The sequence below is a fragment of the Styela clava genome, chromosome 11 (genome assembly GCF_964204865.1).
Source record: "Styela clava chromosome 11, kaStyClav1.hap1.2, whole genome shotgun sequence".
NCBI classification, from domain to species: Eukaryota; Metazoa; Chordata; class Ascidiacea; order Stolidobranchia; family Styelidae; genus Styela; species Styela clava.
This window is the reverse complement of record NC_135260.1, coordinates 8,718,295-8,745,089: the sequence shown is the minus strand read 5'-3', so window position 1 is coordinate 8,745,089 and position 26,795 is coordinate 8,718,295. Positions and strand designations below refer to the sequence as shown.

Here is a 26,795-nt window from a genome sequence, read left to right as displayed (position 1 = left end):
CTACCCGTGTCGGATGTACGTAATTAAATGAACTAGCAAAGATTCATAAGAAGGATTCGGAAAGTGATGTTCTCAGAATCACAAATCTAATACTAGAGGAAAAACGAAAGCATTGGAAAAAATAAGTTAAATAGTCATGAAAGTGAAATACTAGCAGTTAAGTGTCGACCGAGTTTATTGTTTGCTTGAATGGAAACGTATTTATTTCGAAAATGGCAGGTTCACGTCTCGTGCGATGGTTGCTTCTTGCGCATAAACCTTGCCTCGCCTTCGATTGCTGCAACACGTTTAGATCTTGCTTCTCCGACAAGAACTGAGAGAAGCATGTCAGATGTTGCGAAAACGTGGTCGCCAGGTGGTATAACTTTCGAATGTCTTCGACCACTCTTATTAGGCTCGGTATCGACCATGATTTGAGTGGCTAGAAATTGAGCCACCTGGTCCATGACGTCCATCTGCATTTCAGTGGCCATTTTGTACACGTCGTGCTCTTTATTATTGTACATTATCGCGTTTTGGAACATAAGCATTAGGTCACGTTGGAATTCACTGGTAGTCTGAATAATACCGATTTCGATGTTCTTTTTGATGGTAGATAAATCTGTGGTTCTATAAACAGTGGTTGAATAATTAGGTGCAATGTCGTCTGTAACCGGTTGCATAAACAAACTCGCGTATCTGTGACTAACAATCACTTTCCATAATATCATAATCGACTTTTTCCAGGCTTTCCAGTTGGCGCTTTCATCGGCATCGTATTCGATGTCACGATAAGCTTCCGTGACATCTGTATCGGATGCAGCCGCGACAGTTTCTGTCGGCTTAGCTGGAGATTTCTCTGGTTCTGTCTTACTCTGTTGATCTACTTCCATGTCGTCTGGTACTTCATTACAGATTGATTCATTTTCTTCGATCAATTCCGCATACGAAAAATCATCAATCGTGGAGTTGGGGCCGGCACTTTGATCATCGTTCTTCACGCCATCGACTAAACTGCTGCGTGATTCTTCCAATCCTACAGTTAAATTTATATCAATCGATTCCAGTGTAAAATCTGTTTTTGCGTTGTCCTTATTATCAGTCGTGTTTTTGTTTCTAACCTCATATTCTTCGGCATCACTTGTCGGAGAATCTTTCTTTTTTGCGACCTTCTCTGCTCTGGTTTCGGTATATTCAATCACTGGCTCTCCTGAATCAATCATATTCGGCTTGTTTTCGATGGGAATACCTGCATCGCCAAATACCGGTGTACCTTTAGAGTCGGAACTTGATTCACAGCTGTCAACCAGAGTACTTTCTGATGATACAGCATCTTCTTCAAATATCACATTCTCACTGTTTTCATTGAATTTGCTTTCATGTTCGATTACATCCAAATCCTTAGTTAATTCCAGAGCTTCGCTTTCAGGTTTCGTTGGAGAAGACTCCTGTAACTTTTCGATTTGAAGACGGACTTCTTCCGCAATCTGCTGATCAACTGATTCAGCATCTGTATTATTAACAAAATCCGTATTAACCTGACCACTTTCGTTCTCCTCCTTCAAGACATCGGAGTCATTTAGACTATTTTCGTAATCATTCAGTAAATTGTCTAGCTTGTCGTCAAGCGCGCCCGAATCAAGAAGTTGAATCTGCTTTTCAAGTTCCAAGTATTCATTGTCCTCTCTCAGAAGCTGTGTATTCAATTCATCGATTCTAAGATCTGTAAGTCGAGATACTATAATCTCTTCCGGTGATTTGGCAAATGCTGCAGTGTTGTTGTTAACTTCCCCAAATTTTTGTAGCAAAGCATCGTATTGCTCTGCGCATTTCTCAGGTCTGAACCATTCGCAGGTTTTTCCGGGTTCAGCGAACTGCTCCAGTAATCGTCCAACACCCAACCATTGCTGCTCTCCACTACGAAGAACGTACGAAGCTATTGCTAACTGTTCCTTTGTAGACCAACTGCCTTCAGCCCCCATAGCTTTGAGTTTGAGCTTCTGGCACAGCTTTTTTGTTTACAAATAAAGCAATCTTGAAGCAAAATATATAATTAACAATCAGTGCATACAAACAAATCATACGATGTTATCAACAAGCATGAGTGCAAATGTTTACGGTAATTACGCAAATCTCCGTTACAGAAGAAAGCTTCAACGCACCATTTGTGCGAAAAGCGCTTGGGTATCGTTCACGAAAAAGAAAGAAATGATTGCTCTTTCTGCTTCCTTGTGTAAGTGATTATAGGAAGTCAGAATAGGTATTCAAATACCTATGTGATATGTTATTGGGGGGAGTTATAAAAATTCTAATTACATAATTTAAAATTGTGAAGACTTTTGAATAATACTAATATTATTAATATATTTTTTTTTATATATTCCAAATCGATCATACACCGGCCAGAATATCAAACTTCCATTTGCTGCTCTAAAAAATACACCTATAGGGTAGAGAGCGTGTCTTGGAACTTCCCGCGAATTTCTGTTCCTTTATTTCTTCGGTTTTGTTTATCATGTTTTCTTTTATGTTATAAAAACTGGTAATTTATTAGCTTCGACCAGAATGACAAAATTGCATGGCAAATTACATTACCCTATTGGCCTATTCGACGTTTGGCGCACCGTAATAAGAGCTGGCCACACTCTTTCCATCAAAAAGAATTGTGTTATTTCTTTCTAGGTAGGTGACGAATCCGGTATTAGCGATTCGGCAAATCCAAGTAATAGGCGACGGTTTCTAGTTGAATCTGATGAGTCCCAACGTCATAATATGAACGCAAAAAGCACTTTATGATTGTATTGGAACAATGTGCTCATGAACTTAAGTCGTATTTTGCCTGGATGCAAAGCAGGTAGCTGCTAAGCAATTTTAGAAAAATATTTTTCCTCTCATATTTGTTCACAATACAAAAGCGAATGTCGGTCTACTCTATGGTTGTTTTGGATGTAAGCTGGCTCTCATGCCAATCGACTTTTATTCTGAGCGTTTATTAAGCCAAAAAAAACGACAAAGTTCTGAAATTCTTACATGCGAATATGACAAAACACAATTTCGATACGTTCCGTAGACTTACGTGCTTTACAGTAGACTTTAGATAGATTCTAAATATAATTCTTATTTTGTGTTTTATTATTACGATATTAAATGCCTTTTGTCAAACCTGAACTTATACGTGCTTGTGATAAAACATTTCTGCGAGATACGAAATCTCAAATGCATTGCACCGGCACGTACTTTTTTGGTTCACGTATCGGGTCCTTGCTATCGATGGGTGGTTAACGTAGCCGCTCTCTCCATCACCGAGGTCTAAGCATTCATTCCATGGGTCGGCAACCTTTTGTCGCTCGCGAGTCCAAATTGAGGGTTGCAAATTTTGGCGGGCTCACATATTTCTAGGAAGGTAAAAAACGAAAAAATGGCCGCTGAATCACAACAACTCGCGAAATCAATCCTTTCGTCTAAGAGAATAAAAAATGTTAGATGACATTTAATGTGACACCTTTTGTTGCATCACGTTTGGTAGCTTTTCGATAACAGGCGGCTTGTTCTTTGTAATGTTCATTTCGAAAATAATTGTTCGCACACGTACGTACGTACGTACAAACATCGATGTGAATTTTTTTGCATAGTTTATCAAATTTAGATAGTTTTTCTTCAAAAAGATTCTTCAAAAAGATACAGAAGTATGTGCACCAAGATGGCGCACTGCCTGAACATAGTATGTGTACCAGGTGGGGGTTCAGGTTGTGCGTTGTCTTAGTACACATACTTCGGGTGCGCCAAATCAAGCAGCGATACATCTCTCGAATTGAATGTTGATTTTATTTCCTTATTGCATTGAATATTTACTGCGTCATTGAACACGCTGCACTCAGCATCAACTTTTCTGCCATTTGTCTAATTATAATTAAATTATAAGCTCATTAAACGAGTAGCTGTTTACGAAATTGTTAAGTTATAATATAATTGCTATAATTCAGTGAATCGTTCGGGCCGGATTATTTTACCCCGCGGGCCGTAGGTTGCCGACCCCTGATCTATTCGTAAGACGGGTTATAGTATGGCATTTGATAGCCACCCCCACCACCACCGAGATTTAAGCATATATTCGGAAGATGGGTTACGGTCTTGCATTTGGTCTTAACAATCAACCTGTATTCACAACATAGATGAGCCTCTTCATAAATACATTCGAAATTTATTTCACTAAAATGCTCAAAAAAAAAAAAATAATAACACCCAATTATCAGATTTGAAATATGATACAGACATTGAAATATTAGGCACTACGATTACATATAGAAGGTTGCTTGTTGAAAGATTATTTATTGCAATTGGGGATGCCACTTACAGGTTTAAAATAAATACAATAAACTAATTTCCTTGTTTGTTACATAACCTTTGACAGCAAGCATATTTAAGACACTTTTGCAGATAGTATGGTCACTCAATGGTATATGAATGTCGAAATTAATTCGTAATCTACAATTCAAATTAATATAGTATTATGAAATTTGGTAGACGTATGACTGACTGATACTGAATAGTCCTGTAAAGAGTTGAGTCAAAATATTTATATTAATTCATAAAATGAGGTGATTGAATGAGGCAATTCCAATTTGCTGTAAATTCTTGCTAAAGGTTATTTCTATGCATTATTATACATTTTCCAGAAACGTTACCATAAGGGTTAAATATCAAGTAGAAGAATGTATGATAGCATTGTCACCAAAGCAATTTTTGTTGTTTTTGTGTAATAAAAGCGCATTGAGCAAGCAAAGTATCCGATATTCTGCTTCGATAAATAAATGTTTCAAGAATAGAATTCATAACCATAAATTGTTGAGACACATTTGTGTAATGCAACAGAAATAAACAACCAGATAAATAAATTGTTCGTTAACGTGTTTCATGCGGCAGAACAAAGAACAGAATATAATTATAAGAGACTGGAAAAACAGCAAAGATCATGCAAAATGATAAAAATAAATTCCGGAATTATACTACATGTTTATAGCTTACATAAACCAACTAAGATATTGATTGAATGTGTAAATGATCTCTTTTTTAAACGAAACCCAATGATGAAATCAGCCATATAAAGTTATTTATTCCCTGTCGGTTAATATTTTGGGAATAGTATTAGGTTGATGACATCAACGATTCGGGACAAATATACGCCTGAGGAGTCGTAAGCAGTAACTGTATATTTAGGTCTATACTCATGACAGAGATGTCAGAAGATAGTGGTTAACACCAAACTTTATAAGTCAACACTATTAGCTATCGATGGAGGGTAAGGGACTCCAATGAGCGAAATTTATTGGTAATATGATTATTTTAAACTATTTTTTCTTAAAAGTGAATAGGAAAAAACAACAACAGTCAGGCTAATTTGCAATTGGGCCAAAAACATTCAATATCGCTGATTTTAACTTTGCACTGCTAGAGCTCTTGCTAGTCTAGTTATAAAAGGGAATATTTTCTTAGATATAGTAGTGTGGTATATATTGTGTGTGTAAATACTTTGCTAATCACATCCATTCGTCCTTTTTACCTTTTCAAATGGGCTCCAAACAGTGTTATAAAAACCAGTATTTAACTCATACAGACAAAAAGATATAGGCATAAATCAAAGGAAAATTGGAAATTTATATTATTATAATGCTAACGACATATTTCTGGCAAATCATTATCAGTTATCAACATTGACTAATTCACAAGTAAGTAAATCAAAGAAACTATCACTAATTATAAGATTATTTCAGCCAAAATTGCAAAATATGCAATAAATCTAGCTAGTTATAGTTGCAACTGATTGTTACCCTGGGATTAAATGGAATCGAATATCAGTATTGCTAAAAATGATACCATAAGTATGGTGTGTGTGTGGCACCCAAATAAATAATAGCATACGTGTGTGACACTCAAATATTTCATATTTTTTACAAACAGGAGCCACACAACATGAATACTAGAAGCTTGGTCTATATCCTGTTTACGATGTATGTAAAAACTAAATATACTATCTGATTTAATCAACCCAAGCTTAGACAATGAACAAAGCAATCCAGTTAATTTTCTTTTTCAAATCTTAACTTTATTGCTAATTTGGCAAATAAATTAGTAATTTATTTTAATAGCTTTTTTACTCTTCTCTAAAAAATAAATTCCAAAATTGTATGAAAGACAAACTAAAAATAATTTTAAGGTTTAAAATTTTAAACATGGCGTCCGTTGTTCGATAAATTTCCTGAAAATTTTCTAAATATTTGTAACTAAAAATCCCATGCATTAAAACAAAATTTTTAATATATACCTATATAATTATAAATAAAAATTGCGATGATTTGTATATTAATATACAATGTTTTGTTGTCTTCATAGTACAAAATGAAAAGCACCAGAGTTTCACGTGCTTCATTCCACAAATGTTTTCTTGAAGCTTCAAACAAAACTCGAAATTGAAAATTGATCACCCACTTGCATGTCTGGGTTCCGCTTTCAAAGCAAAACCAAGTTATTATGTCAATTCTTATTACTCGAATGTGTGTCAGTGCCACCAAGAAAGAGTCCATTTGAAAAACGGGCAAACGCTGCTATATTTCAGGTCCAAGTTGTTTGTAGTAATCAATCTCCGCTAATCAATTTTGACGTACATGTATATCTTTCGTACGAACAAGCTTGTACCAAGATAACCGAGGGATCCTGTTGAAAACAACAACATTAACAAAATATAGGGTACGACCAAGCAACTTAACTATATATGCTTATTAGGTATTACTGATATTTTTTCACTTATTTAGTAATATACACATAAGCTATTCAAAATGTACAGAAGCACGAGTACAAGTTACAAATAACGCAAGCTAATGTTTAATTGAAAATTGAATAACAAATGCAGACAAATTTTCCATGCGTAGTGGTGGAAGAATGAGAGATTAAGAATAGGCCAAGGAAGGCATATGTAAAAAAAAAAAATTGGGAACCATTGCGCTAGGCCTGTAAAAAAAATGGGAACCATAGCACCAGGCCACCGGTTCTCAAACACAGAAACGTTTTCTGATGGGCCTATTACAAACCTATTTAAAATTGCTAGAGTTATTGATAAATTTAGTTAAATGGGTGGTAGTATAATGAATGACGATACTGTTTTTTGTTACATGGGTGGCATTCTAATTATTTAAGTGAGAGTGTCTATTTTTGCGGAAGAATTTTTCTTCCAGGTTTTCCTTTGCACTAAAAAGTTAGACCTCAGAAGAAAAAAGGTTGAGAACCCCTGTGATAGGCCATTGTACCCACTAAAAACAAATAGTCTCATTTTCAAGATATTGGGAATTAGAAGATAAATGGAACTTCAAAATGAAAGTTTGAAGCAAAAGCATCCTAACATCAAAAAGGCCTGCAGAAGACAAATCTTTTATAACCAATAAAATTTATCAGTTCACGACTTCAAAAAAAAAACATTAAGTATTACTCACCGCACATCATTCCCATAGCAATACTAAACACAGCCATATATCCGAAGTAGTAGACAGTTTGAAACAAACCATACATTCTAGAATTGAAAACGTTGTGATAAAAGGGAATAGATGATTAATTTGGAGGACGCAGAAAATTTTAGTTGCCACCAAATAATTAGAATGAGGAACAAACTAAATTATTCATCATTTCAAACATATAATCAAGCAAATAATATTTTTCTACAATGTCGATTACATGTGACATGTACATAGCGTAAATACCATTGTATTAGCCTTGGTGGAAAATGAACATTACGGTACCTAAATAACTTGAACTAAAATTTACCAACTGAATATGTATAAAATACATTTGAATTTACATTTAAATTTGAAAATTCCTGTTTATCAGCTTGTGCACATGGAATAGTAGTAAAACTTGGATTAAATAAAAGGTAATTCTTTGCTAATATAAATGAAAATGATCCTGACAGTCAGTATAATGAGAAATTTACTTACTTTGTTTTAAAGAAAAAGTAGTAGAAAGAATAAACATAGACATATACTGCTGTCGAACTTGCTGCACTGAAACTTGTCCATTGCCTGCATGATTGTAAAAAAATAAATAAATCAGAATAAATTTCGGGGTTTTGCTTTCGTAATCTATAGGCCTATTTAATTTATATAAACATGAGTGTGGAAAATAAAATGGCTTGAAAAATAAGGTAATGAATGGAGCAGATAAAAGGCAATCTGCTATCACTATCAATACAAATAAAATATCTATCCAGGGTAATAAACATAAAAAAAATAAAAGGACCTAAACCTAATCCTTGAACAATTAAGTGATAAATAGCATTGTAGGTACAAGCCTATTAGAAAATGAGATTATTCCGATCAATCATGCTTCAATGACTCCTGCTTGTCAAAAACTGTCATTTTTTTTAAGTAGCCCAGACACTAAAAAAAAAGCTAGAATCTGAAAGCATCTGATTCAGTTAAAAAAGAGTTGACATTAAAATCTTTCAAATTTAGGTTCTTACCATCTATAGTCTTCTGCGTTGAGTAGGAAATAAGTGCATACGATTGTCACACATACAGTGACAATAGCAAGAATGGCGAGAACAAGAAGTGTGAATCCATACACATAGTAGATTTTGTATGCCCAGAATGATGTGAATATAAAATACCTAAAATAAAAATATTCAAGAGATTGGTAAAAAAAAAGAGAATGTGAAGTCACGATGAAATTAACAAGATAGCAATACTCAAATACATGGAGGCGACACAAATTTAATTTAATCAAGACATAACAATTTAAACAAGACATAACAATTTAAACATTGTTGCTACTTACATTTCAATAAAAATTGATCCAAAAGGCAAAATTCCACCTAAAGCAGCTATGACAGGGGGTTCCATGAACCATTTTTTCTCTGGGATGGGTCTTGGAACTGCGTTGATCCTGCATGGATGATTTGGGGCTCCAGATATATTCCTTCCAAGGATTGTACCAACCAGACTTAGTGGCATTATAACAAATATTATGATACAAGCCATTGCCATCTGAAATCAAGAGTTTTTCATCGATATTGGTAAAAAATAAAATGGATACTGGTAGCTGTAAAAGTATAAATACTGTTCATTACAGATTTCTGAAAGTTATATTTGATATACTGTCGTTAATTCTTGATTTTAGGAAGAATTCAGAATATTTAGGAATTTGATATCTCATGGACATGGGACAGACAAAAAAAAATTTCAATTTTTGACACAGTAACATACCTAGAAAAAATTTATCAAAACAATATTTATCTCTTCGATATTGCATTACTAAATTGAATTTTCATGAATTTGGTCTGACGAAAGTTTTCTGTGGAACATGACCAATGTCAGAATATATATTCCATATTCGAAAATATTACTCCGGAATGTATTGGGAATAGTAAATTATTCAGTTTTAGTCATCCCTGATTTTAATTACACGTATAGATGAAAATAGAATAGTCAGCGTATATAAAATGCCATAGACACTGAAAGAACAGAAATGTATAGAAGTTGACTTTCAATGACTTTTCACAGTATTTAAATCATATTTTCAGTCGCCTACTGAGTGCCATTTTCAATTCAAGATAAACTAAAACATACATAAATCCATAAAATTTTCTGCATTGAATAAAACTTAAATTTCATCTAAATTTGGTTCATTCTGGGCATCTCAAAGCACAATATCTTCACTCACCATTGTACCAAATGGAATAGCTCTTGATGCGTGATAATACATTGCAATAAAATTAATAAAGAAAGCAGTGCCACAGACTAATGCAGGAAGCAGTAAAGCACTGAAAGTCATCTGCCTGATCCATTTTCGCCCTTGAAATAGAAATGAAAAATTGAAAGTAATGTTAATAAATAGCAGAAGACTGGTAATGCAGGAAATGATTAAGAGCTGGTTTATAACTAAATTATAAATAAATACTCTTGACACCACGAGTAAAATATCCAAAAATTCGCGATGATCAAATAGAAAACGAGAATATCGGTCATGGACCGAAGACTTATCGATCGAAAGTTAAGGGATCCCCCAAAACAGCGCTCTTACTCCATAGTGACACCTTGTGTCCCATCACTAATTAATTGATAACTCGCTAATTATATGACATAATTCGCCCAAAATCAATAGGCTTCTGGTACGAGATATGATGAATGCACATGCAAAATCTGCAGCAGATCCAATCTCGCTTTCGTGAGATATCGCATGCATCTAACAGACAGACAAACAGACAGACAAATACCTATCAACATACTTACCGATTAAAAACGATAAGTAATAAATAAGTGATAAGTAGTCCGGCAGAAACCCAATGATTTTAAATAGAGGACTGGAGATTATTCAATTAATTTTTGCTGCGAAATAAAATCAATATTCATGAAGAAAATACTGAAAATATAAAAACGAACAAAACGACAAAAAACAAAAAAGCAATCTGCAAGTGAATACACAATTTTATTCGTTATAGTGTAAGACAATTTACCTCCCATTCTTGAATACAAAGCTCCACTAACATATCCATTGATCGGTGATAAGGCAGCATAGACAAAGATCCCAGTACTGACCACTGTTCCACGCCTGGATAAAAATAATGAATTTTAAAATGGATTAATATAAAAGCACAAGCAAATTCCTCAGATGAGATATTAGTTGATAGAGAAGGACCAAAAAAATCAGTTTTTCACAAAAAATAAATAATTACGATTTTATTTTAAAATAAACATTTTTTTTATCAAATTTTTATGTACAGGTAATACTGTGATAGTCAACTTAACGTTTACTTCTCAATATTAGAGTAAACATATACCAATTTTATAAATTCATGACAATATTTACTTACTCAGTATACAATTCGCCGCCGATAATAAAAACAACCACAGCGAAGGCACTTGATAGAGCATGAACGCCAGAACCAATCAATCCACATAGAAGTATAGGATAAGACGCAGGACGAAATACATCACCATGAATTTGTTTCCAACCATATTCGTCACCCAAATCTCTTTCCTACATAATAAAAACATATGCCAGTGGATCTTCGTGCATATATTGCAAAGATACTGTAGCACGAGTGAAGCTAACTAGTCTAAGTGATTCAAGAAACTTGCTTCACTACAAACTAACACAAATGTATTTCTGTAATGCTTCATCTAATCAAGATCAGACTCAAAAAGGCAATGGTGGTAAAGTTAACGTAATAATAAAAATGAGAGTTTTAAATACAAAATGCTATGTAAACGCTATTTTAGACACTGTTGATTGCAAGAAATGCCGGAATTTCACTTTGTGCTTTGTTATGATCGAAACTGGAGATAAAAAACAAAATTTTTATTCCACGTCTCTTGCAACGACTGCACACTACCATCCTTATTCATGATGGAATCTTTGTAAAGTATGTTCAAACAAAATGTCCCGCACAGTGTCGGGAATGTGTGCAAATCCAATAATATTCTTATCAACGATGTTCGGTGGTCATGGTAATATAATAGGCTACTATTCACGTTTCTTTTGGACTTTAATTAAAAACGACAATCAAAACAATGTAAGAGCATACCCCTTTATATCAAAGCTTTAATATATTTTACTGTAAAAACTCAGCTCAAAGAAGACAACGAATTCAGTTATGAAAATCCTAGAGTTCCAAATCTTTTCACAAATAAAAATTTCAATCAACTTTGGGTGGACTGTCCACTCGGTTAATTAAGAAACACTGTATTAGCACATGGTTATCGGTCATTAATTATAACAAGGTCAACTGTTTTTACCATATCATCAAGATCATCTTCTTTACTGTATCTTGCATAATCTTTTCTCAATGTTCTCATTAAAATCATAGATACAAGACCAACCAAGAATATAACCATCATGAAAGAATTGAAAATGGAAAACCAATGAATCTGAATAAAAGGAAACAGTTAATCAATCTGAAGTAGATTCACATATGTCTAGCCTATCTATTTTGTAGCACATAATTGCTTTAACATGGCATATAAAAAAAAATTGAAAAAAAAAATTAGAATTCTTCAGCCTTTCTGAGAAAATCGATCTGTACTAGATATTTTGAATTGGTATTTTGAATTTTTTGGCGTTCTCAAATATTCGTTCCCAAACTTGTTACCTAATTCTATAATTTTGACCCAAAAATCTACACAATAATAAAATATTTGTTTTCTATTCTTACTCTATGTTGGAAAAAACTTGGATCCAGGTATTTCTCATATCTGTCTGCAAAATTCACATCAGAAGGTGTCCATGCAACCTAGGAATTAATCACAGCTAATAGAATCGTAATCTGCATTGAAAATTGAAGAAATAAACAGTATATATCTGGACAAAATACTGTGTCATGTCATACCATAGAGTCCAGGGCTACAGAGTCGAGGAAAATTCAAAATCGACTCAGACTTCCAATTCTAGGTTGAGAAAATTGGACCCCGCCAACTTCAGCTACAAACTCAAAGAAAATCAAATTTTCATACCAAATACATTGGCATATGCAAGTCTCCCATAATAGACCATTAATATCGCTAAGTAAACTTGGTGCTTTTTGAGTTTCCGAAGTAAATTTTGACTTCAAGTATGAAATCCGAGAACAGGATATTTAAAACTATGACTCCTAATCAGAGAGGTTTGAAAAGTCGAATACAGAGACCTGATACTGACAATACTTATGAAGTGATCAACGCAACCAATTAGAAACCTCACTCACCTCATATGTGAATTCAATTTTAATATTCGGTGCCAGTTTCACTTTATGATCGCTTGTTAAGTTGATATCAACAATTTGATCACCGTTATAACCTATTTCAAGTTTTTTATGCGTCCACATGAAATATTCTTCTTTCCCTGACTCTCCTATTTCACCGACGATACCTTGAAACGAAAATGCAAACTGAATTAATTAACTTGAAATATGAAGAATCATTCTGCTCAAGAACTAATTTGAGATTTTATCAAGACTTTGTTACCTTATAAACAATAAGTTTGAGGATTTAATGGATTTGGCAGTGAGAATTCTAAAAAACATTGCATTGGGATAAAGACTTTTTAATATGTCATTCTATGTTATGAAAGCTGAGGATATGTGCTGTTGCTGCAGACAATTATTCTTATATAGAATATATAATGGTGCGTGACAATGCACAGGAAATTCATACAAAAGCTGACATCGGCGAACTAACAGTGAAATATTGGAAGATTAACTAACAAATATGCAATTGTGTTTAGATTTTAGCTCCAGGCTTAAAAAAAACACATTGAGCATTGTGAGCACTTGGCTACATGGTTAAAGCTAAGCATAGTAACATATAAAAGATATTAAAATAAATTAGGGACATGATAAGTATCAGTTTATAAACCAGTAAAAACAGGCTTTATTAAAGAACTTAAAGTTTGACTGACAAATTCACTTTAGGTGGTTCCTAAAAATAGTAAAAAATGAGAATATCCAAGTCAAAAACATGTTTCAATCTCAGGTTATTTGATAAAATTACATAACATTATTAGATACTAAGCCAAATCCAAAAATTCATGGTCAGCCTTCAATCTCTCACATACATAACACATTGATGCTTAATTAAAACTACTTCAGATTTACAATAATAGTAAATAATATACTATAAATTAAGAACCCCCTTTCTTTCCGTAACTCACCCCAAATAGGCAAATCATCCATGTACATTTGATACCAATAATGATTCTTGACTGCGTAAACAAAAGTCTCATACTTTTTCTTGTCAAGATCGACAGTGCAGTATTTCACCATTTGTACATTCTCTGTGAAAGAAAAGCAAGCTGATTTATAGTAATGATCACATAATTTTGAAGACGTTTTGAGTATTTAGATTAGGATCTTTTCCCAATTTGTTACTCAATGACCTTTTTTAATTTTGTAACGATGGCAGACATAAAATTCCTCAACCCTTCAAAATCAAATGTTCAGTACATCTACAGAACAGCTATTATATAAGTGTATTTTCACGCTATCTCATCATTGTATCAGGCAATACAAATTTTCCCCAATGTTGTCCATGATGAATAAACAGTTGACTTTAGAAACTTATTTTAGACATTATTATAACAGATTCAAAAGCTGAAAATTTGCAGAGAAAGTACTAACCCTTGAATTTAATGTCCAGACCGCTGTATTTCAATTCAACTCCTTGCAATGCATCACCCAAATTTTCATGATGTCTGTCTATCTTGGACTCTTTACTTCCTTTGCAGAACGGCAATCTGTGTACAATCCAAAATAACCATCATACAATAATGAAGATTCCGTTTAACTTATGCAATTTAAATCCAATCATTTTTGCAATAGGTGCAGCATAGCATACCTGAAATATTCATATGTTTCCTGTCTGTTGTGATACGGACCAACAGTATTCATCCAAAGCAAGACATCCTCACCATCATCATACTGAAAAAATAACAATTTAAATTTTTAAAAAATGTCATTAATATATCACATTTGACAACCCTAAAATAGTTCAAATATTGAATTCTTTAAAAAAAAAGCGTATTTTGTGCATACATATTTGTAGAACCTTAGCTACCAACTATATACAGACTCAATTACCTTGTGAGAATCTTCATCACATCGGACGATGCTTATCATGAGGTACCATGTAACGACAGTCTTTATTATATTAGATCCCATAATTTATTTTTTTAGTTATTTGATACTTATGAACTATTTAAAATCTAAAAACTGAAAAAATGGGAATAATACAAATTAATCTGTCAAGTTACTAGAACTGTAGAAAGCACAAATAAGCTCCTCTTTCCATTCTGAATATCGTTGACCACGATAATGAGATCTAATCTGGTTGTCTGAATTTGGATGATCTGTCAGGAATTTCCTCTGACAATGAAATTTGAGATATGTTAGGATTAATATGACAATTGATTCCAAAGATTTAGTAAGTTTCAAAATACGAAGTTCAGCAGAATAAAGAGTAGTGTCATCATGACTATTTAACACTAAAACAACTCAGTTTCAAAACACTTGGTGTTTCGAAACGCCAAGCCCTAGAGTGGTTTTATCAAATAATCCTATACTTGCAAGACAACAACAACAAAAGTAATAGGCCTAATATACACAATAATATATACAATAATACCGATATACACATTTACAGCAAATTATCAACAGCATCTGAATTTAAGACTTACCACTATACCAGTGTTACGTATTTTATCCTCTAATTGAATGTGACTGTGTGATCTGCAGCTTCAGTTCATACGGACAGGGCAACAAAGCTTGATACTTGTCCATGAATTATTACTATCATCACATTGCCTAACCTCCTTTGGTGAACATATTTCATATTCGGTCACAACCGACCCGCCAATCCATTAGTGCAGTAGTGTGGCCCGGGTCTTGTGTAGTTTCGTACCTAACATACTTCTAGTGGGCGTAGCATAACAATTTTCTGATATTTCAATCCTAACCCCCCATCTGACTATGCCATCCAAAAATTAAATCACTACGAAATCACAATCACGTCATATAGAGCTTGCCAAATATACGCACGATCGACCGAAATGGCATTGGCGCCGACGATAAAGAACTGACCGACGTTATCGATCTCTCCTATTGGAATTCTTGCGACGAAAAACGAGAGAAATAACTGTTTGATCTCGGGTGCTCGTCTTGGATGGCAGTTCGGATATTTTGAAGGACTTTATTATGTCACTGTGACGCCGTAGCCCGTAATGACGTAATTTTTGGATGGTGTAGTCAGGTGGGGGTTAGGATTGATACGTGAAAAAATTGTCATGCTACGCCCACTAGAAGTATGTTAGGTACGAAACTACATGAGACCCGTGTGGCCCCAGTCAACACTTACAGACTTAAGAATTTCCGGGTCTCATGTAGTTTCTTACCTAACATACTTCTAGTGGGCGTAGCATGACAATTTTTTCACGTATCAATCCTAACCCCCACCTGACTACACCATCCAAAAATTACGTCATTCCCACGTCACAGTGACGTAATAGAGCCCTTCAAACTATATGATTATGAACTGCCATCCAAGACGCGCAAACGAGCACCCGAAATCGAACAGTTAGTTCTCTCGTCGCAACGATTCCAGCAGGAGAGAGACCGATAACGTCAGTCAGTTCTTTATCGTCGGCGCCAATGCCATTTCGGTCGATCGTGCGTATGTTTGACAAGCTCTATGACGTGATTGTGATGTCGTAGTGATTCAATTTTTGGATGGCGTAATCAGATGGGGGTTAGGATTGACATATCAAAAAATTGTTATGCTACGCCCACTAGAAGTACGTTAGGTACGAAACTACACGAGACCCGAATTTCCCCCATCACAGCATCAAGCATAAAATCATAATCCGACAATTTGTGTTTAAAAAGCCGCTTTAAACACAGAAACATGGCTGCATGGTCAAAAATACATAATGTTTTTTGCTCTTGTGCTGTGTTTTATCTTTCCCCGTTTTTCCCGCTGCCTTCATTACGATACTTTAATTAGTTGTGTACATGGAAAAACAAATTTTTTTGTGCGGCCCAGAGAGATGCCTGAAGTTGGTTACCGGTATATGGCCCACTGACGAAAAAAATTGCACACCTCCGGTATAGATAACACAACACTCCGACACTGGTACCGTACCATGTCGAAACTGACAGACTAAGTTCCGGCGTTAGCTGGAAAGGTTTCCAGATTGCGAAGCTAATAGCGCCTGAACGCAGATATCGTTGTCCAGGAGCGATTAGCACCCCGCAGGTGGCGGTGCCAGAGTCTTACCAGACTGCCATTCGGACCTAACCACGAAACCTGTTAACCTATATCAACATTGTCATTGTTGCAATATAAGATTGGTAAAAAAATTACTTTACATTCCGTCAAATTTCCTACAACAAGCAACGTTTATATCCATAGGATTCCCCAGAACGTTCAACTAATTTTCAACATAATTTCACCAATGGGAACACCTCACGGTATGTTCTTGTCGCCACGTCAGCCGGATTGAATTGCGTCTGCTAACGTTGGCCAGTCTTCATTTTTGGCCAGCGAAAAAAAATTTAAGATCCAATCTCTGGTATATTTCATAATTTATTTATTTGCCGAACTTTATTTACCACTGAATTTGTACACTATCTTTGGCAGCTGAAAGCTAGATCCACAAATCGCAATGCAATCGGGTGGGTTTTAACGTTTCTACATACGAGTTCTCGATAATGCCGCAGGCGATAATACCGCTAGCGTTTATCTACGAACATTAGAATACGGTACGCCTTCAGAAGCTGTAACTAAATCAAAGTCGGCGTTCAACAATGTTTTTCCGGGCTCTTTTCATCCGTTCATAGATTTGTTTCGCTTTACTTATTCGCTTAGGTTTATATATCACACGACATGCATATGGGAACACTAAACTCATCGCTGTTTTCCAGTGCTATAGCTAATCTCGGGGGGCAGAGGCAGAATTTACAATGTGACGCAGTCAATGACGGGGAGAGACAATGCAAATTTGTGGCAAGATACTGTACCAGAATTTTATTTTCTGGATACTATGTTCGATCTTCACAGAACTGACCATTAATGTAGTACATCTGTAGCCGAAAGTGCAAACTAAACATGAAATCGAAATAAAATTCATCACCTAACAGGAGTCATCTATCTACATTTGTCTGTAACACAAAAGTTCCTCAGCAGCTTCACAGGTGGCACTATGTATCGATACAACTGACATATAAAAAGCAAAGAATTTCAAGGAGTTTTATTTATGAAATTTCGACAAACTCTAAACTTGCTTGATCCTGTTACTTGAAATGGGAAATCCTCAGAAACATAAGGTGGTAAATCGTCTCTCTGAAAAAGAGAAATGCATAATATTTCCTAACATTGAACACGATTTTGCCACTGATTTATCCATCTTCCACAGAATTGCATAGCAATCAAATCGTGATATACATACAGGTGAAATTATGATTGAAACACATGTGCAAAAACATTTGATTCTTGACTACAAATCCAGACTTATAATTTCTACAAATCCAGACATATAATTTGTTTAACTTGATACCTTATCAGTTATGTTAAATATACAAACTAGACTTTACCAACTCAATAAACTGTGGAATTTGATGGCTTCTCAGAATTCAGAGTCAAAAATGCCAAATAAATGTAGCAAATGTAAATCAGTATATCTTGCTCTAGGTTACTTTCGAGAAATAATAGAGAACTTACCTCAGATTGCAACTTTTTACCATACTCCTGGTATAGACATTCTGGAATGCTCAAAACGCCCAATGTTAAGCAATTTACATCCTTCAAAAGTGTTTCATGAAGATGACTTATAACATAAAGATTTTTATTTGCTGGATCAACTCCTCGAATTATCCCAAGTCCAATACATTTGCACACAGGTGGTGCAGTGAGATATTCATCATATTTGTGTGTTTCAAAATATGCTTTATCAACTACACACAATCCTACAATGCCGGCATTGATAAGTGCAAATGCGTGGGTTTTCAATATACCAGTTTCATGAGTGATACACAGAAGCACGTCAGATAACTTCACAGCAAAAGGTTGAATGCGGGACAGTTTGCTAAAACTCAACCTGTAAAATGAAATTGTTATATATTTCTCATACAGCCATTGTATCGCAATGTCACTGAACTAAAAAAAACGCAATTCAAAATAATATAGTTTCACAATGCACAATCGAATTTTCACAATTGGATCACCTAGGGTCTTGCTCCATCTACCCAAGTAGCATTTTCTCCCTTGAGCAAATTTGTAGATGTGAATTTCACCTTCTGTAGGTGTGAGATGTTACACATACCCGGTAATTGTAATATTGGGAAAATAATTTCTAGTAACGGTTTTACCCACAAAATGCTTTTGTCTGTAACACAACAGTTCACGAAGGATCAAGATGGGGTTCTCTAGAAACTTTATAATTTAGCAATTTATTAAACAATAACAATCACCTAGATTCTGATAAACCATCTCTCTTCAAACAGATTTTTTGCATTTCATTGAGATATGATAATAGTCTTAGATTTCTTAAATCGGATGGCTTGTAAAAGATTCTGAAAAAAGTGAAGGTTTATTGTTAACACTATTTATTAAACATATCTAAAAATGATGTTTACTTCTAGTCGAAATGAACATGAATTGAACAAATACTCTGACATGAGTTATGTAGCTGATATTCGTGTCGCATAGTTGACTAAAATCACAGATTCATAGAATATCTTACATTTCAGGAGTTGGTATGTCAATATCCATCAATAAATGTGTATAATCAGGAATTTCTCCAGTTCTTCCAGCCATGATCCAACCTTCCGATTTATCAACATACTGCTTCGATAATATAGGAAAGTTTTTTGATTCTCTTAGTGACATGATTTGAAGTAGATGAGTAGGTTTAACCTAAGTGAATAAAATTATGAAATAGATTTATCTATGACTAATTTACTACAATACAATAACAATTCTCAGCAGTGACTGATGGAATTTTTTTCCCCAACATTATTCGGAACAATTAAACTTTAGTAAATGGTTCCTAATAAATGTGGTATTATGGTAATGTGAGCTTGAAATAAAAGTACAACAGAATCTAAAAGACAAAATTGAATTGTTCAAACCACTACAAATATGGCATGATACTATGGAATATAACATGGGACAATTATGGTAATTTAGTCCAAAACATTGACTCTCAAAATATAAACAAGTCAGGTTCTGAAAAGTCCCATTCCATGTTTAGTACTACTAAATGGAACTTTCAGATAGCATTTAGTATGAATGATTTGTATCATATTCTTGAGTTCCACGTCAATATCTCCGGATAGATGTGATAAAACAATGGATATCAACATTTTACAAATACTCTATCAGTCTAGAAATGCATAATGCTACCTATTGTCGGAAATCCGATTATGGGCAAATAAATCTCCCAAAGTCTACAATAACCCAGCAATACAACTTTATATATATTTGGTACTCACAATATGAAGGGTATCGAGTAACAAGTTCAATCCCATCCCTCTATTCCACCCCATTGTATTTACAACAACAGGAATTCCTGAGTGCTGAACTTTGGAAAATACTTCTCGTATACTTTCAATGTAGCGATCTGGTTCACCTGTATGGAGGATGCAATTCGATATCAAAAAAGATTCACATCCGAATGTCTTTGGATATAGAAAAGTTGATACTAATAGTAGTTTGGCAAATATGAAATAATGCAGATAACTAACCGGTTAATCATTCAAGACTTGTATTAGCTCGTGGTGGCGAGCAGACCAGATATCTTCTCACTGTGATCATATACCGTAGGATTCAACTCACTCAAGATTATTAGAGGAGACATGTGTAAAGCTAACCATTTAATGATTTCAGATGGAGGGACATATACCATCCTGGTGAAAAGTCCAGGAATTATTTCTCGATACCCCAAATTATACCCCATCAGATTCAGTGATTAAACCAGAGCAATTAATCAGAATCACAAATACAATTATTTTCCAAATACAAAGTATGATTTATTCACTGCCAGAAGTCAGGGCATTAAATCAAATCATGAAGCACATAACATTTTAGAACCATGTGTAAATTGTTGTTAATTTCCTTCCAATTTTATTATTGTGAGTAATTACGAAACATAGCGAAACCAGGATCAGTTGGGTGCTGGAATAAGTCACAGTCAATTATTGAGGATACAATATCAAATATCTACAGACCTGCTGCATTAATGTCACCATAGTAAACTGAATACAATGGCGACTTGATATGAGTGAATGGTGGTCCCAAAATTGGTGATGATACTTCAGTGACAGATACAAATCCCGGTGGTGTAAACTCAGGTTGTCCTATATCGCACTCCAAGAAACAAATTTTTGAACACCTAAGATAACATGGATATTAAAAATTAATCAACAATTCCAGACCCACCAAATGACTGATTAAATATATTCAACTTGACTTCCAAATAAATTTGGCATGTATGGGCAAGAAATCCTAGTAGAGTTACATTTGATTTTCCAATATCTATGACATAATGATTATCTGACGGTAAAGAAAAACCAGCAGACATTTGAGAGAATTTAATTGGTACTTGGTTCCGAGAGATATTCACTAAGAAGGTAGTAACTGATTTCATTTTAGAAGAATTCCCTATTACTCCTTATGATATTTATTATATTACACTTCATATTTTTATTATTTATTAAACAAAGCAATACTATTTACACTAGCATCACTATATGTAATAGTAGATACAGATGGAAACATAGTAGTTACCAAGGACTTTGCAATAGTTTATTAACAAGATATCGATTGAAAGTTGATTTTCCAGTGCTTTTTCCTCCTGCAGTCAAAATGACGGGAGTTCGAAGGTTCCCATTAGTTGTCCATAACTCTATATTTGATAGGATCTCACTGCACGGATTTTCATAACATGGGAAGCATTCAAAGTATCTAAGATAGAAATATTTTATAATGAGAAAAAAATAAATAAAGCTTTGTACAGGAAAAATAGGGAAGATAGCCGTAAAGAACTCTGCTGTCACTATCCATAGTTTCAAATTTATAATTAATGGCAATATGAATACCGTAATTATGAGGTCACAACAGGATTACTCTCCCATCCATTCAATGGCCATAAATCGATGTAGTAAAACTGCTTTTCTTTGAAATTACTGGACCAATCAATTTTAAATTTTCATTGGAGATGAAGAAATTGCTTGAAGGCTATTCTATATCTTTCAAATTTTCTCTGAGTTCCACGTAGCCTGATATTTCACATCAAATTTTGCTGTTTTTTATAGTTTAAGGGCACACATTCATATGGAATTCGATAAATTTTTTCTATATTTTGGATGTGATTTAGTTGACATTATTAAGGTGGCAATGTTAGTCATGCAAACATTGTGTTGATATATAAGCGCAATGTTCTTCAAACGGCCTAATTTTGATGAAACTGATGTGTTGGTATATTCTTGCACAAAAGATTGAATCTTCAACCTATTTCATTAATGGTGGGTCTCGTGTTTCCAAATCTTTCAAATTTGAGCGATATTTTGTTTCAACATAAGATAGTGACGAAATTTCATGCACATTTAATGAGGCAAAAGGAAGAGAGTAAGCTAGCATGGCTAGTTCTGACATTAATGGGCACCGCAAGCCCCTTCTGGCCACAACCCACCGGGAGGTCAGTACCAGTTTGAAGAGCCCAGTATTAGAGAATTGTTCCTTTGCTTATATCTTATTAATTTTTGCATGGCAGAGTATTATGCATCATGTATTTAGGTATAGATGGTCTTAAGTAGGGCTACAGATAAAAATATCTAACTAACCAGAATTGAACAAAATAAAAAAATTATGCATTTCAAAAAATTAGAAAATGTAATAGATAATTATTGCCATATGGAATAGAAAAACCATACAATTGTGAATAGTTAGTAATAGCTCTCAAGAAATTAATAATTTTCGCTAATTGGCATACTTCTCTGTTTTCACAATATAAGTTCCAGAACACAGTTCATCCACAATTTCACCATTAGTAGATCGGATTTTGTAGATATCTTGGAATCCGGGAAGAGTATGCTTTGATAACTTTGTATCGTTGCGAAGCTTTGTTAACATCAAGACAATATCGAACCTTTGTACCATATCTGAATATGTTATTCAACACAAATTAATTATTTAATCAGCATATTCAGTGAATATATTTATGTTCAGAAACCTTCACAATATGTGTCATTTTTCATTACAATATAGTAAGATTAGTAATAGATAACAGATTCAAATCTAATTCAACCCAACGCATCATACTCATGGTAAAGAACAATGATATACGTAGTTCATAAAGCTGGTTAAATGGCAGTAAATTTTTAAGTGACCCTAAGAATTTAAGAGTTCAAAATCCTGGCCATTTGAAGAAGCTCTGTGTTGAAAAAAAATGACTCTTGACTTCTACTCCTGATAGGAGGGATTTCTTCTAAAACATCAGTGTATGCAAGGCTTCTAATTGTCTGTTGAGAATGTTTAGGTAACTTGATGTCTTTTAAGGTTGACTATAATTTTGACTCTGATAATCAATCAAATCCGAATCCCGATTTTGGGGAGTTACGAAAATATGACCCCAATGTAACATAAAATGTTGCCTAACTCTGACACCACAGCCTCAAATGAAAGCCTGAAACATGCGCAAGAGATTATACCATATTTTTTTTTGAATTTAGACTTGGGTATTTTATATTTAAAATGTATATATATATATATATACCTTTAGCAGCTTCAGTGTGTTGTTCATTCAATCCTGCTTTTCTTATATTCTCAATCAAATTAGATTCTGTTTTAATGCAACTTGGAATTGGCTCCAACAGCAGTGCGCTATGACTCACTGGGGCAAAATATTTAATTTTTTCGCTCTGGGGATTTAGACAAAAGCCAAGAATGCTAATGCAACCCTTGATAACTTGGACAGATCCACAACCAAATATCTTGATATCCTGCAGAAAAAAATTATATTAATAATGGTGAGAAACGATTATATTTATTTAAGGAAGGATTGAATTTTCAAATTTATCCTGGAAAAAGATCATATGGCGAACCATGGCCTCTTATCTGTTTACCAGTTGATGTTGGGTATTGAATAGTTGAAAAAGTATTCGTATCAAATATATGCACTTGATGACAGAGGAAACTGTACCCAACCAGTAGTTACATGGCATCCTGTGACAGCGAATATTCCCACAAGACCTCCGAACTGGCAGGGTAATCAGAGGGGATCTAGTATAGTTTTGTACCTCAAGTACTGCTAGTGGGCGTAGCATAACAATTTTTGCATATGTCAATCCTTACCCACACCTGACTGCGTCATCCAAAAATTATGTCACTATGACGTCAAAGTGACGTAATAAGCCTCTTCAATCTATATCAACTGTCATCCAAGACGCGTAGACCACCACCCGAAATCGAGCAAGCTATTTCTTTTGTTTTCTCATCGCAACGATCCCGATATGAGAGAGAGATCGGTGCCATTAGTGCGTTCTCTATCTTCGACGCAGATGCCATTTCGGGCGATCGTAGGTATACTTTGGCAAGCTCTATGACGTGATTGTGACATCAAGGTAAAAACATTTTTGGAGGGGGAAGTCAGGTGGGGGTTAGGATTGACATGTGCAAAAATTGTTATGCTACGACCACTAGAAGTACTTGAGGTACAAAACTACAAGAGACCCATCAGAGGTGCATGGTAAGTGTGTTTGAATTGCTTAGCACAAAAAATAGAGAACCTCAAACAAATAACCTACAGAACAGAAGAAAAGACAGAAACATGGCCGATTTAAACATCCAGAATTAAAATAATTTTTCTAACCTTGCACTCTTTGGTGATTCCGAGTAGAACACAAGATCTCTTTGAGGAAATTGGTAATATTTCGAACTTCCAATCAAAGTTTTGTGTTTCTTGAGGTTTCGGACTGCTTTTCACGCTATTATCGGACAAAGAATCTCCAACCAACTAAAAATAAAAAGTACATCAGTAATGAAATGATTCTTGTTCTAATAATGATTCATTATAAAGTTGATAAATTTTTACGATAAAATTCCATTTAAAAATAATTATAAATCATTAATATATTATGTTATAAGAAATTAATTTAACCAGTAGTTATAAATAGTTAAACTTGGTGTTTGTAAAATATACTCCCTTTTTTGGGAAACATGTAACTATTAAAGAATAGAAAACACTGCAATGTACAGCAGTGCAAATTCAAACATATTATAAAACTAAAACAATCTGGAGATGTTATAATACTTAGTTCAGTAGTTCACAACCACTTTAATTAAAATAATAAAATTCGCTTGTTTTAAATTTTGATCCAGAAAAATCACCTGTACATAATAAATGGTAAAGAAAACAGCCGTTAATGATACAAAAAAACTGAGTAATAAAGTCATAATATATACTCTAAAGACAATATGTAATATTATTTATCCCATTAATTTAGGGAGTATTACAAACATATACTGCCACTATCAGACTGATCAAAAAGATTTATATATGGTCGAGAAAAAGATGGATTAGGATTCATCTTATTTGTATATTCATCTAAATGAATTCATTTTCAGTATGGCATATAACCAAATTTCGATATTGAATACTCACTTCTGTATCTGGGCGGCAATCTTCATCTTCCTGAAGACTAGAGACTGCTTGGTATTCAAAATTGGATTGATAATTGTCTGTATCAGTTGAATCATCATCGGGATCCTGGAGAATTTCAACTGAGGGCGATGGCATTTCTGTTTGTGTTTGTGGAAGTGATGGTATAGTTTTAGAAATTTCCAAAGTGTTTTCTTCTTTTTCATCATGAATTTGTTCAACATTTTCACCAATCAATTTTGCTTCATTCACATAAGTTGCAAATGCTGATATATGTAAATGTTTTTGAGCAGATGAAACCCCATTTTTCTTTTTTGACTTTGTAGTTTTTGTTACACCACTTGTTTTTGAAATGTCTGAATGACTTGTTTTAGCGGCTTTTTTCTTCATTTTAATATTTACAGTCAATATTGCTTATATCTCTTTATTAACGGCTAAATTTAAATATTATAAGGAAAGATGTCATAAATCAGTACATTGACGTGTTGATTGTTAGTAGTTAGTATTATATGACAAAGTATGAATATGACAAACACGCTATTTATATGATTCTGATATGGTCTCACTCAATACTATTATTACTAGCGATCAATGAAGCACAACTAGTCAGAAAAAAATCTATTTATTGTGCTATTCAGCACAATATTTGTTCTCAGGTTGACGTCATACAAACGTAGAATGGGCCAATGGCCAATACAAGTCTGATTCCAGTATCAGATTTATGCGTATGTATTTATGTCAATATCATAACAGGTGAACAAAATGAGTATTGATGAAGTAACTTGATTCAATCATGACAAAACATTGCAAAGAAAAATTAAAATACAGTATCAATTTTAGATTTTCGGGATAACTCTTGATTTACCCAATGTTATATGCAGTAACTCTTCTCATCACACTTTTTCACAATAATGGTCTTTTTAAAATTTCACAGCATTACCAATTGACACAATGAATGGCAATCAATATTCTGTATATATATACTGAATATCAGCAAATAGAAAGTGAAATAAAGACTGAATGACAATTTCACAAGTGTGTAAGTAATGTCAATGGTGTGTCTACAGTACACTTCATTATTTGTTAGATTAGTATAGTTCACATATTACAGAATTGGACTTCACTTAAGTCCTAAACAATCCCATTGGGACACAATTGTGAAAAGTAACATCAAAAACGTTAGACATGTATTGCGCAATATACATTGGTGTTTACACCTCTCACCATGCAGCAAGAAAAAAGCAGCCGTCACCAACGTAATTCCTCGGAATCTGATTGGAGATTGAGTAACATGTGACCGTGGCAAACCTGGGGAAGTCCCTGGGCAACCGATGGTTTAGCTAGCTTTCTTTTTATTTCCTGCTTACCACTGTGAAGCTAGCAGCACTTTCAGCCAGAATATTTTTACACATTGAATATAGGTTCCACGCACATATAGTGTTCACTTATAGGTAAATAAGAAAATTGAAAATGCTGATCAAAATATAATATTGTCACGAAAATAGATGAAAAATCTTTAACCTGAATGAATACATTAAATTTAACAAGAAAATAGTGTTCAAAAAAAGACTAACTAAGCGAAAAATGAATTTTCAGGTATTCCGCAAATACAAAGTTTCGAAAAATTATCCTTTTCGGAACCTCGATTCCTT

General features: G+C 34.2%; 3 protein-coding genes across 3 annotated transcripts; all 3 read right to left on the bottom strand.

Annotated features, from left to right (window-relative positions):
• Positions 1 to 221: 221 nt before the first annotated feature.
• LOC120347169 (uncharacterized) lies at positions 222 to 2,087 on the bottom strand. The gene has a single exon (XM_039417044.2). The coding sequence runs from the start codon at positions 1,959 to 1,961 to the stop codon at positions 222 to 224; it is 1,740 nt and encodes a 579-aa protein (XP_039272978.2). The 5' UTR covers positions 1,962 to 2,087.
• Positions 2,088 to 4,164: 2,077 nt separating this feature from the next.
• LOC120347168 (transmembrane 9 superfamily member 3-like) lies at positions 4,165 to 14,728 on the bottom strand. The gene is made up of 15 exons (XM_039417043.2): positions 14,573 to 14,728; positions 14,331 to 14,413; positions 14,114 to 14,229; positions 13,648 to 13,770; positions 12,704 to 12,867; positions 12,176 to 12,253; positions 11,760 to 11,891; positions 10,835 to 11,001; positions 10,478 to 10,572; positions 9,685 to 9,815; positions 8,800 to 9,008; positions 8,486 to 8,632; positions 7,962 to 8,045; positions 7,464 to 7,540; positions 4,165 to 6,690 (listed from the first exon to the last, which is right to left on the bottom strand). The coding sequence occupies exons 1-15, from the start codon at positions 14,651 to 14,653 to the stop codon at positions 6,623 to 6,625; spliced, it is 1,755 nt and encodes a 584-aa protein (XP_039272977.2). The 5' UTR covers positions 14,654 to 14,728; the 3' UTR covers positions 4,165 to 6,622.
• A 2,993-nt stretch (positions 14,729 to 17,721) lies between these two features.
• Positions 17,722 to 26,410, bottom strand: LOC120347146 (polynucleotide 5'-hydroxyl-kinase NOL9-like). Its single transcript, XM_039417018.2, has 11 exons — positions 25,147 to 26,410; positions 24,355 to 24,498; positions 23,260 to 23,485; positions 22,477 to 22,645; positions 21,273 to 21,449; positions 20,714 to 20,877; positions 19,979 to 20,115; positions 19,228 to 19,400; positions 18,956 to 19,057; positions 18,207 to 18,582; positions 17,722 to 17,828 (listed from the first exon to the last, which is right to left on the bottom strand). Exons 1-11 carry the CDS (start codon positions 25,531 to 25,533, stop codon positions 17,727 to 17,729), a joined length of 2,157 nt encoding a protein of 718 aa, XP_039272952.2. The 5' UTR covers positions 25,534 to 26,410; the 3' UTR covers positions 17,722 to 17,726.
• Between the last annotated feature and the right edge of the window lie 385 nt (positions 26,411 to 26,795).